General features: G+C 36.1%; 1 protein-coding gene across 1 annotated transcript; it reads right to left on the reverse strand.

Moving 5' to 3' along the window:
• Positions 1–3,301: 3,301 nt before the first annotated feature.
• On the reverse strand, positions 3,302–8,849 carry LOC132160829 (potassium voltage-gated channel subfamily A member 2-like). The gene is made up of 3 exons (XM_059570533.1): positions 8,660–8,849; positions 3,876–7,504; positions 3,302–3,727 (listed from the first exon to the last, which is right to left on the reverse strand). The coding sequence occupies exon 2, from the start codon at positions 7,367–7,369 to the stop codon at positions 5,885–5,887; it is 1,485 nt and encodes a 494-aa protein (XP_059426516.1). The 5' UTR covers positions 7,370–7,504; positions 8,660–8,849; the 3' UTR covers positions 3,302–3,727; positions 3,876–5,884.
• Positions 8,850–17,241: the final 8,392 nt, after the last annotated feature.

A 17,241-nucleotide genomic window follows, 5' to 3' on the forward strand; every position in this document is an offset into this window, starting at 1 on the left:
TGCATATCTGTGGTAAACAAACACAGCCGTTTAGGACAGTGCGAGTGAAGTGTGCTCCGACCTCCCTCTGATCCACTGGTTTTCCATCTCTCCGGGTGGAGGGTGTGGCTCAGGAGTCCGTGTTCTTGGGTCTGAGTCCAGGCCATATGGCACCTGAACACTTGAGAGCAGAAAGGAGTTTTGAAGGCTGAATACTAATACCACTGGTGCACTGCATAATACAATAAAATAGGTGTTTTCTAATCTAGGTTACAAGTGGCTACCAGTATGCTGCTTCCAGGTTAGGATATAATTACACAGTATCCACTCAAAAAAACTGTCAGAGTATATGTTTTGGAAATACTAATAAGCATAAAATATGATGTAGCTTGTCAAAATGGTTTTCAGAATTGCAAAACAATGCTTTGAAGCATTCTAAAATGGCTGGGTCAAATTTCACTACCAAATCAAAACAATAAATTTTACAAATTGTATTATTTTCTATAATGTTCATTATTTTATAATAATAATAATAATAATAATAATTTTTATTATTATTATATTACTTTTTGCATAATTAATATGAAGGCCATTTTGGGTCAACCAAGATTTTCATTTATTGATTTACTTTTTACATTAGGATTCATTATTTTCATAACAATTAAGCACAGTAAATTAATATTGAACTTTTTGGTAAATCTGTCAAGTACAATAATAAATATCTGTTGTCCTAAATGTAATAATAATAATAGAAAATATATTAATTTAATAAAAAAACATTATATCTGGTCCAAATGATTTATATTATTATAATGAGAATTTGAGTTAAGATGTGCTTTATTTGTCATTTTTAAAAAAATTCTTAAAATAAAATAAAGATTAAGAAAAAAAATCTTCATTTTCTAATGTAAAACATCACTTCTATCTTTCATCTTTCTTTTATTCTTTGATTTTGGAATTAAATATGACCCAGACATTCCCTTGTGAGATTCATCCATACAACCAAAAATATGCTTTTGTGCATTGTTTATATGTGCATTATATTTCAGGGCACTGCCTTTAGAGGGCATCTATGCTCTCCTTTTCAATGAAACATTACCTCGGGCAGCACCAGCACATGGTAGGATTGAGATGAAACAAGCTGTATTTGTACCCTTACATCATTACATATTGAATCTAGCACAGCTTGAGTAAAACAAGCTAGAATATCTTTTTATAGCCTATGCAAATAGAGTCTGTACCTTTCTGACCCCCAAATGAGCTTCAGTCCTCATTCATATAAATGATAAAACCAGTTCAGATTTCTAAACAGCACAAAGAAAATGCATTAGAAAGGAATCATTGTTACTCAGTTTCCAAACAGCTCATGGTATTGTGATATGAGAGTGACACAAACATAATCAATACTCTATGAATATGGATTGGAGGCATTTGCTGCTGGAAATCTTTCACCTATCCCTAAATATTTCTCAAAGGTGTCATATTTGATCCCACACCTCTCGCTCCCTGTCATCTATTCTCGTCTCTTCTGAACATTCTGTCCTCCTCCTATTGTCACTTAGACACACACACACACACACACACACACACACACACACACACACACACACACACACACACACACACACACACACACACACACACACACACACACACACACACACAAACTCACATTCTCTCTTTCTCACTTCACATACTTCTAACTCTCCAGAGCTTATGCCGATATACATTGACTGTCTTTCTGCACCAGCCTTGTCAATATCCTCCTCTAAGAGAAGCATACAGTTCCCCATTTATTTTGCTCCCAAAGAAATGGCTATTTTTAGCACAGTCTCCTTTTTGTGGGAAGTGCAGAGGACTATATGCTGAGCACTTAAAGCAGAGTAAAATCAAAGATGCTAACAGGCACCTCTCCCTGAATGGTTTGAAGCTACCAACCTTTTCCTCTGGCTGAGCTAATAATATCGACATCAAAAAGCTCCTGGTGTTCTGAAATCGCGCTATGCCGTCATTAGTTCCTTTTCTAAAATTATCTTCCAAATACTAGCTCTGAGCATCTCTATGACATTTAGACAATGCACAACAACATTGAAAGGAACAAGCAACACAGCTTTCAGGTTTCATATATCATCTTAGTTGTATTTGCAGTATTGATCATTTGGAAGGGATATATGCATGTCTTTGTCCATAGATTGTCCATTGGTGGTGCTTGTAAAGTGTTTTTTTTTCTTTTACATCCAGTGACACTGAAGATATTCTGTTTTTCAGTGCTTACATCCTAAAAAACATGGCTGCATTTAAGAGTGAATATTACTGGATCACACTTACAGGAGTGTAAAACGTTCAGTGTCTTGGGGCTTGTCCTTTACAGCCAGAATGGGCTGAAATAGACTCTCTGCCAATTGAAGTGCTTGTATAAGTCTAGACTTCCTCGGTCTGGCTGTTGAGCACAGGCTATAGGGTCTGAAGTGCTTTATGGATATACACACATGCCCACACACACACACGCGCACGCACACGCACACGCACACACACACACACACACACACACACACACACACACACACACATATATATATATATATATATATATATATATATATATATATATATATATATATAACACTGTATTGCATAACTAAGCAATAGGAGAGACTTTCTTTCTTTCTTTCTTTCTTTGCAGGCTTAACAACATGGGATGGATAGATACAGGGCTCATCTCAATCACCACAGCCTACTTATGTCCTCAGGGCCAATGGCAAAGCATAATACAACAGTTCTTGCAACTTCACTGTATTTTAAACCTATATAAGAATTTCACAACAGTATGGTTAGCCTTTAATTCAACATGAAATCTAAATATTTAATAATGTTCCTGAATTAATAGTTTTATGATTTGTCAAAGAAACAAATATTGAAATTATGTTGCTTTTCTACCTATTTGAATATTGGGTAACATTATTAACCAATAACTAAATAGCTATTTTGTTTTAGCAAACTTGCAATCTGTTTTGTATCTTTTCTGGTTTAGAACACCTACTTTTTTAAATCAAGCGTTTGCCTACATTTTCCCTCACTGAATATGAGAAAAAGTAGTAGTTTAAATGTAAAATTGAATTGAATTTAAAAATATTACTGCTTTAAATCTGTGATAATTTCAATTTAATTAATAATTGAAATATAGATTTACTGGATGGAGACTTCATAGTTATATGGTTTTAATTGAATGTGGCCTGTAAGGTTTTTCTCTCCCTGTCATTTTTTGAACAAAACCTTTTGTGAAAACACACACACACACACACACACACACACACACAAAAAATGATTGCATAAGTTGATGCACATCCTTCTAAGATGATAACAAATATGATTTTGTGACATTCAGTGCTATCATTTTGCATTTCAAATTACATTTAGAAAATCAACACACAATCCAAACATGATACGAGAAACAGGTGCACCTGCAAGCAAAGCAAAGACTGCGTTTTTCCGGTTTCAAAGACATTCCTGTCCAATGAGGGGAAAAAAAGAAGGCTTTATAGAGGTACTGTTATAGCCCTGACATTTAACTCTGCCAGGTCTAGCACCAAAAGCATAACATGTTATTACACATTAAATATAAAGTTGCAGTGACAATGCTTATGTATGTGGATTAGGATGGTAGGATGGATTTACCAACAGCGTACTGTCCAATGTCATGCATAGAAAACCTGCTGTTTGTCTGCATTAGAGATGAGGTGTGTCATTTCTGTTCCACTAGTGGATTAACAAAAATGATTGCTTTCATTATTATATTCCAAACACTCCCCATCTGCAATTGGTTGAGCCAGTGTTGCTGTGTTTTGCTGCTTACATATCAGAGCAATAATTTTATTTATATTTTTACGAAAATTAACCCACAAATGGATTAATGACAGAACTTTTTTTTTTTTACATAAAAAAAAGACACTTCAGCTTTAAAGCATCCAAACATAAGTTTAGTACATTTCTTAGGCACTGACTATGCACTGTGGGGCGTCAGTTTGGATAGATCGGTTTAACATTCAGGATTTTACACTTTGTTAAACCTACAGGAATTGTGCGTGTTACAGTGATGTCTATATTCTGAATTAAAAAATGAAAACATAATTAGCAGCAGCTGTGAAAGCAGTATCTGCTTCTAAAATAGCAGCATCAGCACATAAAGTTGCATAAAAAATATTAGAGAGACGAAGACAAAGGCACCTGCAGCCTAGGTGAGATACTGGAATAGATGTGGGCGAGAAACCTTCTAATGGTACACATTCACATCATAATCATCAATCCACTGAAACAGGATTTTTCTCAGGATTTTGCATCTAAAAAGTCAATAGAAGGAAAACAATGAGATTTACTGCCTCGATAATGGCTATACTTTTAAGGAAAGGAGGCAACAACTGCGGTTGGAGCCTAAGCATTTGTAGAAAGTCAATCAAAATCAGTCAATATTGACTTCCATAGTGTCCTTCTGTTGATTCATCGTTGTTTGGCATTATATAGTCTCTTACAGAGAAGCAAGTAAGCCTGTAAGTCTAGATTTCAAGGTCACCTGAAGCTAAGACAATCAGAGTCCCAGCAATCAATGCCCCAATGCTGCACTGTCCATCCAAACGTATTGCAGAGTGTCTTTTCATTCTTTCAAATGCATATCCTGACAACTGAAAACAGCACCTTTGGATCACAATAACATTTTGCAGATAAAAATTGATGTATATATATACAGCGTAAGATACATATCTTTGTAATATTCTAGCTAACTTGTTTCTTTATATCAGTAACTCTTGAGCTTAAGATCCATGCCATTAGGATTGGTTTTGAGGCCATGCAACACTATAATACACACAAAAAAAGGCAGTAGAAAAGACAAAATGTCTAAAAAGCTCTATCAAAGATTTTCTAACATCTGAAAATGATTTCAGGATGATAGACAAGTCAGTGATTAAAAATAATCTGATATCATTGCTACAAATTTGCTAGGGGCATTTAAGTGTGAACTACAATATGGCTCATTAAGTGACAAAGTAATTTGAATATCAACTACATTTTGAACTATCTCTGCAGCTTGCAGCAGAAACAATGGGAATATACACTGAACAGTATGCTCTTACACAAAATACATCAAGCTTTTTTTTCTGTGGCACTAGGGTGTTATTTTGCTTATTTTTCCATTTAACGTGTTTTGTATGCTCCTTATCCTGGAGACACTGTAAAAAACTGATATGAAATGATCAAAGAAAAGCCACTGAAGGATAGGGGACACAGACAGCGTAGACTATAAATAACATAAAATATGAGATGTAGAGACATTCATCTTGTCTTCAAAAGATTTGCAGCAGGATAATCGTGAAGGAGTAGATAAGTGTTGTCCATACATACGTATTTTGGGTCCACACACAGCTATCGACACAAAATCGTTCTCATTCTCAGCCTGATCACTACAGTATCGCTAAAATGACAGACAACTGTCTTGAATCGATGTGAATATTTGTGTTCTTTAACCAGCAGCGGGAGAGTGGACGAAACTTCTGTGAATATTCTTAGCATTGTATACATGTACTGAATGTGACCGCAAACCTTTTTAACAGCAGATGAAGCACACAAATGACGTTTCTTTGGCAAAGCATGACTTTGAGAGTAAGATGTTTATGGAAATATAGTGACACTCATGTGCTGTTTATTTGTGTTCCACAGTTCTATATAAATACTTGGCTCCTGGTCCGTATAATGTGTACAGTAGATGACTCCATGCAAACACTGATGAATACTGTGATGAATACCTGGACGTAGGGTTGGACAATAACTGAGGCGTTCAACCTCACACTCCTTCTTTCGAACATGGCTTACTATAGACCTTTTATAATTCAATTCGTACCTGCTCCTTGAATTACTAGACATCTGTCAGCATTTTATTGATATTAACATAATTTGTATTAGCTAAAGTGCAATTGGTTGTCTTGAGGTTCTCTTCCTGAAAGTCCTCGTTGCTGTTGTTGACCGGTTCTTGGATTTCCATGTAGTCCGACTTGCTGATGGTGGAACCACTTCGACTTCCCTTCAGCTCTTCTTGTGAATAGGCTTTAGGGACGTTAACTTGGAGATACTGCGCCTGCTCCTCGCCTTCTGTTTCTCGATGGTAGAAGTAGTTGAAGTTGGAGACGATGACGGGCACGGGAAGGGCGATGGTCAAGACGCCAGCGATGGCACAGAGGGATCCGACAATCTTTCCTCCAATTGTTGTAGGCACCATATCTCCATAGCCAACGGTCGTCATTGAAACCACAGCCCACCAGAAGGCATCCGGGATGCTGTAGAACTGCGACTCAGGCTCGTCTGCTTCTGCGAAGAAGACGGCGCTGGAAAAGAGGATGACTCCAATGAAGAGGAAGAAGATGAGTAGACCTAACTCTCTCATGCTGGCTTTGAGGGTCTGGCCAAGAATCTGAAGTCCCTTCGAGTGGCGGGAGAGTTTGAAGATTCTGAAGACTCGTACAAGTCGAATGACCCTCAGAATTGCGAGAGACATGGCTTGTTGGCCCTGCTGCCCGTCCTCTGCTGTCTCAGCCAATTCAGTCCCCAGTGTAATGAAGTACGGAATGATGGCCACCACATCAATCATGTTCATTATGTTCACAAAGAAGCTGGCTTTACTAGGGCAGGCAAAGAAGCGCACCAAGAACTCGAAGGTGAACCAGATGATGCATAGCGTCTCTAGAATGAAGAAAGGGTCTGTGAAGTAGGTGGATGTGTAAGTGGTTGTGGAGTTGCCGAAAGCAGCTGGGACTTTTTTTTGCATCTCCTCCTCATCGCCGCGGAAGATGGGCAAGGTTTCCAGGCAGAAGCTGACAATGGAGATGAGGATGACCATGACGGATATGATCGCTATAATCCTGGCTGGCCCAGAACTTTCTGGATATTCAAACAGCAACCAGACCTGCTTCTGAAACTCATTGTCAGGCAACGGCCTCTCCTCCTCCTTGATAAAACCCTCGTCCTCCCGAAACATCTCAATTGCTTCATCTCCAAGCTCGTAAAAGCGGATCTCCTCTGAGAAAACGTCCAAAGTGACATTGACGGGGCGCCGCAACCTTCCACCTGATTGATAGTAATAGAGGATGGCGTCAAAGCTAGGACGGTTTCTGTCAAAAAAATACTCGTTCCTTAGTGGGTCAAAGTACCTCATGCGTTTCTTGGGGTCCCCGAGCAGTGTTTCGGGGAACTGTGAGAGGGTCTTGAGCTGCGTCTCAAAACGTAGACCCGAGATGTTGATGACCACTCGCTCACAGCACTCCTGTTCCATTCCAGGGTCATAGTCCTGAGGAAGACCAGGGTGTACTGCCGCCTCGTCAGAGGGGTCGCCCGTGGCCACAGTCATTATACAGGAGGGTGAGGCCTGCACTTTTCACGGAGGCAGGGCACCGCAAGGTGGGAAGATGCAAGGAGTCCTCACTGAAAGGGAGCTTGACACCGTAGAGCACGAAGGGCCACAGCGTGCTACCGGGTGGGTTGACTGAAAGACAACAAAAGATCTATGAAGACAGCATTTAGAGTCTCTCTCTCTCTCTCTCTCTCTCTCTCTCTCTCTCTATATATATATACATCTACAGAGGGTCTAAAGCACATGTGTCAAACTCTGGTACTGAATAGCCATTGTCCATCAGAGTGTAGGTCCAACCAGCAACCAAACACCTGCTTGGAAGCTTCTGGGGAGTCTGAAGACCTTAATTAGATGTTTGGAGTGTGTTGAGTGTGTCATTGGCGTTGTTTAAAAATATGATTCAAATGACTTATCCTTTCAATAAACGCATTTTAATGTAGATAATGTATGATTAAAAAAAAATCTTCAATATACCATATGGAGGAAATAAAATAACTATTAAATATATAAATAAAAAACTTCAGTGTCCTACTTTGCTTGTCTCTCTAAGGAATAAAAAAACTAAGAAAACAGGTAAATCTTCTGTATGTATGAATAATGTTTATCATAATGTAAGTATGTCCCTAGTATAATATTCTGGAGAGAGACCACACATGCAGTACACAACAGCAAAGCTTAGGCAGAAAGTAGATTTTAAAATATAGCACAATTGATATAAAACAGAATATTTAGTTATGCATTCATATGCAAACTGTTCCTTGGTCTTCTTATAGAAAGCACCACAAAATGAAGTGTTTCATCAAGCCCTGTCAGTTTTTTCTTTTGTGCTGCAATGGACAAATATCCATTCACATAAATCTGCATCTCTCACAGTGCAGTCATGTGAAAGAGGCCCTTCTTTATGAGACATGCACATGCTACATAACCATGCTGTATCCATTCAGTGCATTCACTATCCCTTTCTCCCTATCCTTTTCCATGAAATACCCGAACATTCAAATAACCGCATATGTCATGCTGTTTGTACATATTATGCATTTCAATGGAATGTTTCTTGTCCCAAACGGTGCCAGCATGTTCTAAAATATTCAGCAGAAGCAGCCTATGAAATATTAAACTGCAGGAAAATACATTTTAGCCTTAAGATTTGGTGTTCTCTCTCTTTTTACTCTTTAGATCCCTCCACATTATATTATACAAGATGCATAACTGCATATAATAGAATACACACAAATCCCAAATAGATGAATAAAGCATCCATGCATAATCAGAATTGAGACATTATACCTGCTAGGATAAACTTCTAAATCACCCCTGTGGTTCTTCAGGTTCCCAGAAGTCACGACAGCCTTTCTTGAAGTGTGTATAGCACACCGGTGTCTTTGAGGCTGCGATAAAAAGGACAGACACACATCTGATTCCGTAAATCCCGGCTGCCACTGTCTGCTGTAGCTCTCGGCGCACCGGCGTATTGTGCATAACGGGGCAGGCACGGAGGAGGGGCAGAGAGGTACAGTATGCGGGTGTGTCCTCGTCTACCCCAAAGCTTCCTTAAAGCAGGTTGTTTGAGAAGGACAAGGAGGAAAGAATAGGAAAAAAGCATATGATGCAAAAGAAGGAGGGTCTCTTTTTTTTCTACATTTAAGGATGTATTAAGAAATCCATACAGATCGCCATAGCCTTTGCTAGACAAATGACAGTAGAGATGAATGTGAAACATCTGCAGTAGGCACAGCATCAGGCTGGCCCATTAAGTAAGTATTAGTCTTTCTTGGATCACATCAATTAACTGCACAGTCAATTTGTAAGATTAATGGAAACACTCTTTTAAGTGACTGATAAGCTACTGATAATTGTGCAATGTGTGTGGGTCAATGACAAAGCATGTCAGAGATAATACAATTATTTTCTATGCATGTTGAACATCAGATTTTTTTTTAAAGTTTCATTTAAACATTTTTCAAGTCAAAACAACATATTTTTATAGATATGATTTTTATTTGTTTTTAAATTAATGAATAGTCAGTAAGTTTGACTGTTTGATCAAGTTTGACAACAAAATGGCTGGAAATTTAAAAAGTAAAAGTATTATAAAACGACACAATTTAGGTATATATATATATATATATATATATATATATATATATATATATATATATATATATATAAAACAATCGCTTTTTTCTCTGGACAGTTACGCCACCAAGACATTTATTCTTTAAGCCCCACAAAAAAATATCAAAATGACATTGATGTTGGATTGATGTAATTGTTTATATGAACTGAATTTTAACATTTTAAACTTTTTAAATATATATAATGGTACATCAATGACCCATGAGCTAATCTCATTTAAAATACATATACTGTATATTGCAAAGACATGTCCCCTTAATGACAAGTGATAACATCACTATTATTAAATGCATCACTGAAGAATCTAAAGTTGTATATAATGTTTTTTACGTTTTATTCTCCTAAAAGTTTATTTTATTTTTCCGAATCAGTCAGTTGAATTAAAAAAAAATATCCTTTATGTGACAGCTGCACCTCACCACTTTCTACACTGAAAAAGTATAAACGCAAATTCTGTGAAGATGATGTTTACATGGGAACAGATGCAGAACAACATATACATAAGAAGTCTGCAGCATACCTCGCATGCCGACCTCTCAGTCGTATGTTCACGCAACAAGCCATTAGTCAGTTAGTTAAAGCGTTAAATTGAATCTGCAGTCACTCGTCGCTGTGCATACCAAAAGACTTCTGGATTACACACACGCGCTCCGTCCGCGCTACCGCTCCTCACTTTATCCGCAGAGTGGGCAGTTTAAAGGGGACGCGTCACGAGTGATGTTTGCAGAATTAAATCACTGAGGGTGCTTCTGAAATGAGTGGAGGGTTCTCCAGCCTTAATGCACATCTCTTATCACATTTATGTTTTATCCTGTCCATTTAGAACTATGTCAATCATTGCTATTTTGAGAATGCTGGATAAACGGATGTCATTCCCAAAACTTTACAGCTTGAATGTGCCAGAAAAACAAGTTTTATCTAACTTATTTTTCAACGCGGACGTAAGGTGGAAGTAAGCTGTTTTCTGTGAATGTGCGAGACTTCTGCTTCATTAGCCGCTATTGGGAAATCAGGAGAAGAATAACAAAGCGCAGTGAACTGTAAACATGTTTCCGTGTATACGTGTTTATAATTAAGACACATTAAAATATTATGATAAAAAACACCAGTTTGCAATATTAAGTAGCAAAACCAGCTGTTTTGTACAGCTAAAACAGCTGGAAGTGAATGACTGAAGTCAGACACATTAAATGAATGCACCAACTCTTAGAGGAAAATAAGGTGGACACAAATTCTGAATGGACAATAGCATAGAAAGCACGCAATGAGTGCTCCCTTTATAATCACTTAAAAGCTGTCACTTGGTTTTGCTCATCATGATCTCACATTAATAATTTCAGTGAAGCTCTGTACTTGAATATCTGGGTTTAAACTTAGTTATTATAAGAGGATTTGTGAGTTTATAGCACTGAACAAAACCTCTGGCGTTTTGAGCGAGTGGATTGTAACTTAAGTGCCTCGATGGCCATTGTGTTCAAGAAATAGACAAATATGTCTGTGACTGGCTACACTGCACAACGCAGAAACATGTTGCAAATAAAAACATCTGATGCCATCATGCACAAGTACATATATTGTTTGCCAAGTTTCACTATTATTACAGCTTCAACTGTGGTTCTCCCACTTCCTTTTTCAAGGGTGCATTAGCATTCTCTAGCACCTCGTAGAACCAAGCCTGTCTGATGGTTATAGCCTTCTAATGTGATCATGGAAAAAGAACGAATGGTGGAGTAAAACATGTTAAATGTAAACTGTAAGTTACCGTAACACATATGGTACAAAAAACCCACAATATTTTAAGAGTGTAAAATTACAAAAAACTGATACTTTTAGAAACTTTTGTCATTTTTGCAAGGCAGCATACCAGTACAATGTTAAAATTATATAATAGATAGATAGATAGATATATAGCCAGACAGATAGACAGACAGATAGATAGTGGTATATGTATCATCACCTATAGGTTATGTGTCACTTTGCATGCTGCAAATCTAAAACTATGCACAATATTCATACTGTATACTGCACAAACTGTAATATGGTGATATTCCCAACAGCTGTAGAATAAATGTTTGATTTCTCTTTCTGTCCATGAAGCTGTAGCATTTTTACACTGATTTGATCTGAAGGTTGAGGCATGAAAATCACAGACAGAAAACAATACAGATATACAGTATTGTCTTCCTTCTAATAAAAGCAACAGATTTGGCCATTTGCTGCACATTTTCTGTTGACACCTTTATTACCCCATAGTGTCAGCTTTCAGCTCATGTATTTCACTGGGAAATTTGAAAAATTAGTATACATTTGTTGCATTTAACATTTGATTTAAAAATGATTAAGCTAGATGTCATGGCTAATTAATTATTTTTTTTAATTTCCTTGGTGGAATTGTGTGTGCTTTTTAAGGGATGATTTTGGATACAAATTGTGCTAAGGGCTTTGTGACAGGCTGTTTGTTTTAGAGCTAGAGCTTGGATGTCAATCATGCACTCATGTACAGGAATCTTTCTGACAGCTCAGCCGTTATTCAGGAGAGAAGCCAATACAAAGGAGTGTTCATTCACTTGCACTAGCTCACACTCTTTAATTATAACCGAGAGGTCAATGTAATTCTGTGCTTGGGTGAGATGTGTGTTTAAGACTGGCCAATGAAAAGAAATGCAAGTGTGAGCCAAACCCTATTGATTTTGGGTCAATCTGAAGGTACACTCCCGGTCACACAAATATAAAAACATCAGTCATAAGGGACAATCTGGTCAATGTGTAGTACGTAGGACCAAGAGTGAATACCGATTTTTCAAGTCGATGACCTTAGTTGCTAGTATGGTAAATATTTCTGTGCAATTTGGCAGACTATTTAGTCACATGACTTGTCAGTTCACACAATGGAGGAAATATTATAGTGCTGTTTGTTTAATTTTTAAGACTCTGAGAGGTTCTATCGACATTCATTTTAGTAAAGTATACAAGGATCGTTTTGGTAGCATATGTTTTTAACAAATTAATTCATTGACACATATATAAAACTTGCTTACACATAAAAGGCTACTTATTAATATAAAGATATGTAAGCTGTAGAAATATTCACTGAACAAATCAGTACACAAATCTGAATAATCTTTAAGTGAGTGGATTCAAAAAACTTGAGTCATTAGGATGACATAAAAGTCAAATGCATATAGTAATTTATTCAGAAAATGTGTTTCCATATTAGTGTATGTGCACTCTCCACCTCAAATGTATACGTATTTTATTTAATTTAATTTTTTTACGTAGAATACTATTCAAAGATTTTTGAGCAGTCTTATCTGCTCACGAAGCCTGCATTTATTTGATCCAAAACCAGCAAATTTATATATATGTTAAATTATATATATATATATATATATATTCTAAAAGGGAAACCAAGTTACTGATTTGCATGAATAATTCCATCAGCACAATGATCATATTGATCGATTCTTATGCAGCAGGTTCTACACTTGTTTCCAAATAAATAAAAAATATGGTCCATAATTACATTTCTAACAAATTTAGCTGAAATGTAATAATTCATCATTTCATAAATCTTCTAAAGTCAAAATGATTTTTTTTTTCAGCGCTGCTTGAGTTTGAGGCAGGGGGTAGCAGACAGTGACAGGAAGCCAGGAGCCTGAAGCAGCTCAAGGTCATTTACTCAATGCAGCAGATCCATCTCAGCCTTCAGCGACACACACACACACACACACCAGTGAGGATGATTACATTATGACTCATATTATAATGCATTTAATAGAGATAAGAAACAAATCTCATGTAAATAATGGAATATTTGATTTAACCCCATAAAATATACCTGATGATATCCAGTGTAAACTGTGTTAAACAGTCACCTTAAAATCACATTCAGACTGCCGTTGAGACACTGTTGTGTGAATAAAACTAGACTGTGAAAGCCAACATACTGTTACATTCTGCCATCGCTGGATGGTGCTCCTCTTGTTACTATGGCGGCAGGCACCTAGAGCCCCTCCCCGGGCAGACTGGAGGAGATGAGAACTGTGATGACATCACACAGATTGAGGAATCACTGGCGTTGGGCCACAGATGCGATGTCATGCCTGCAGGCTCTTCTAAGTGATCCACAACTGAGGTGGAAATAAAGGCATGATTCAGCATTTAATGGACATCCTCATGAAGTAAGATGATTGTATTTAATAACCAGTGATTAACTGCTTTCTAAGCATCTCTGCCATAACTGCTCATTCTTAGGGTTAGTGATTCAAACAAACCCCGAGCCCTAAGTACTAAGCTTTGGCACATAATCATCCAGCACTATTTTGGTAATGACCTGATAGTACCTCAAGTTGTCCAGTAATAATGCCTTGTCCAATCAGCAATCAGATGTACTTTCACTTGTGTTTATTTCTGATTGACAGATAATAAAATTGCAGAAAAAAATTAAATAAATTGAAAACGAGACCCAAACTGTATCTATGGACCATAAGATTAAAGACTTAGATGTTGGTTCTTTTATTTTTATCCACTGTTTAGCAATCACCTAAAACACCTTAGCAGGTATCTTGTAATGCCCTAGCAACCACTCATCTTACCTTAGCAACCACATAGGATCATGCTAAAAAAAAGAAAAATGCTAGGAATAGGCTACTTTAAAACTATAGCATTAAATTTTAGCAAGTTCATTAATATTTTATGCATAATGTAAACATTTAACATGTGGTAACAATTTACAATAATGTACTTTTAGTGAACTCTAGTGAATGTGTTAACTAACAGAGCAATATATACTTTAGTGTTTTATCAATCTTTAAAAATTAACAATAAAAAATAGCGTTAGTTCATGTTAACTGAGGTCCATTAAATAATATTTACAGATACAACTTTTGATTTTAATAATGTATTTTTACATGTTGAAATTAACATTAATTAAGATTAATAAATACTTTTGTATTATTTGTCATTGTTAGTTCATGTTAACTAATGCAGTTAACAAATAGAACCTTATTGTAAAACTTTATAGATTTAGTTTATTGTAGTAAATAATTTAAATATTCGTAAATTCTTAATATAATTTAAATTATGATATATTTAAAGAATCACATGTGTGTGTGTGTGTGTGTGTGTGTGTGTGTGTGTATGAAATTATGTCAAATATAACATATTTAAAACTTTTTAGCAATTTTGTTCAATACCTTCTGTATTCTTGATAATGGCTCACCTCTAACAGACAGAAGTGAGTAATGCCTCCTTATAAAACCATTTTGAAGAGTTTCCTTCATCTGACCTTCACTCTTCTCAGGGTTGAAGCAATTTTCCTGTTTATCTTTATCATACCGGTCACTATTGACAACCTTTCATTTCAAGCGAAGTTTTTTTTTCTTGTTAACTTTGGATCTCATGGATCATAAAGTCTTTGCTCTGTTCTCTCAGTGTACAGTATCATCAAGGGCAAACCCTGTAATGTTCTCCTGGAGTCTCACTTCAATTTCACACTCCATTTCCTGTTGAGCCATAAATACCACTGTCTGTGACACCCTGGAAAATGAAATCCCATGTTAACAAAATAAATGTCTTTTTGATAGCTCCATAATAAAGAACTTTCTTAAAGTTAATATTAACTTGCAACTGAAAGTTCAACGACCAGTCCAAGATTAGTAGAGTAAATCACACCAAACCAGTCATATTTCATCCTAAAATCTATAGAAATATTTTTTTTGCATTTTGATATTATTCTTGTATCATAATTAGCCACATTTTTCAAAAATGTAATGCAATAAGAATTAAACAAAATTATATAAGTATTACTTGTACTGTCTTTAATTTATGCTGATGAAAATGATTGTTAGAGTAATTTTTTACTTTTTAAATAATAATTTAATGAATCATGACCACAGAAAACAATGGGACAAAAAAACTCAAGTACAGTAATGAGAATTAATGATCCTAAAAATAGACCCGAGTTTAAAAAGTAAAATATTTTGTAATGTAAAATGTCTTTAATTATGGAGTGGAACATGAAGAGATTCTTCCTCTATAGAAATCGCAATCACGTCCCCTCCTTACTGTTAGACTAGAGGATGCCTATTTCTGTATAGTAAAAAAGGTTTTATACATGCACAGAAATATGTTCTATAAATCCTTTTTTCTTTTATCTTCTCAAGTACAACTATAAGTTCAGCTTAGTTGAAGACATCAGTTTCTGCATTAAGCCATGAAGCCTACAGTTTATATATTTTTCAGATTTATTCATGAAATGATGCAGTATAAAGTGGTAATGTTGTGTACAGCAAAATATGTTCTCTGTTTCATGTGAAATCATGCAGTTCTGAGGCTCTGTGGGTTGCTCTGGCAAAATCCCAACCATATGGGACCGCTGTAGATCTGAAACTAGCAGACTCACTCAGAGACTTTTTGCTACTTCATTGTATGGTGCTTGATTAAACAAAGATTTAGTCTTCCACACTTGAGCTAAGATGTTCAAATATTGTTTATGAGGGATGTTAAAAGATTGTTCGGTGTTCTGTCTGTAACAAAAGAAGCTCAACTGTGTGTCTTTAAAGTTCAGCTCTTTTGTAATGGCATGTTGCACAACCAGGTGTCAGTTTTGTGATTTCATATATCGATATATGATCGATGTGATTTTCAAATATCGATAAACCAGGAAGATTTTAAAATAAGCGGATCATTTTTAAATTCATATGAACTGACCTTCAAGGTGCAGAAATACAAACGGAAGACAGAGGACGAGTGTAGTGCTGAAAAGGGGCGGAGCTCCATAAGGTCTATAACAATGATTAATTAATATTGGATAACCAGAATGTTTCCAGTACTTTTTGGATAACCAGAATGTTTCCAGTACTTTTTGAGTATCTTTACACAACATGTACTAAAATCTGAGAAGTTATCCTTTGTCTTGTGTACAGAAGACAATGTTGTCTTCACACAGATTCGCAAAAATGACTAAAAATGCCCTATTATTCATGCCAGGCCAGTAGTTGGTGATGTCACGTCGTGAAGAAACACTACGCACCTCCACACAGACATATGTGGCCCTTGACCACAAAATCAGTAAAAAAAAATGTTTTATTTAGATACATCATCTGAATAAATAAGCTTTCCAGTGATGGATGGTTTTTTAGCATGGGAAAATATTTGTCCGAGATACAACTATTTGAAGATTTGGAATCTGAGGGTGCAAAAATGTCTTATAATTGTGAAAAATCTTTAGATTTGTCCAAATTAAGTCCTTAGCAATGCATATTACTAATCAAAAATGAAGTTTTGATATATTTACGGTAGGAAATTTACAAAATATCTGAATGGAACATGATCTTTACTTAATATCCTAATGATTTTTGGCATAAAAGAAAAATCTATCATTTTGACCCATACAGTGTATTGTTGGCTATTGCTATAAGTATACCTGTGCGACTTAAAAACTCAACTCAACTCAACTCACGTAATGTGCATGACATCATCGGGTTTTCAGGTCTCCGAAACCTAAGAAACTTATTTTTGCAACATGTTTTGCTTGAAGACTGTGCATGGTATTTTGTTATAATGCAGTGACATTCACACAGTTTCTTAAGTGTCTTAAGAGAGAGTATATGGAATGAAGTACTTCAGAATGGAGATTCCATCATTCGATGATATAAGCAATATGAGACAAAATATCTTTCAGACTATTTATATGGTCAAAGAGCAAGAAAGATTTAATTTCAACATAGTTC

Source organism: Carassius carassius, chromosome 17 (genome assembly GCF_963082965.1).
Source record: "Carassius carassius chromosome 17, fCarCar2.1, whole genome shotgun sequence".
Taxonomy (NCBI): Eukaryota; Metazoa; Chordata; class Actinopteri; order Cypriniformes; family Cyprinidae; genus Carassius; species Carassius carassius.

Coding starts and splice junctions, on each gene's coding strand:
- LOC132160829 (XM_059570533.1), bottom strand. CDS start 7,369: ATGACTGTGGCCACGGGCGACCCCTCTGACGAGGCGGCAGTACACCCT.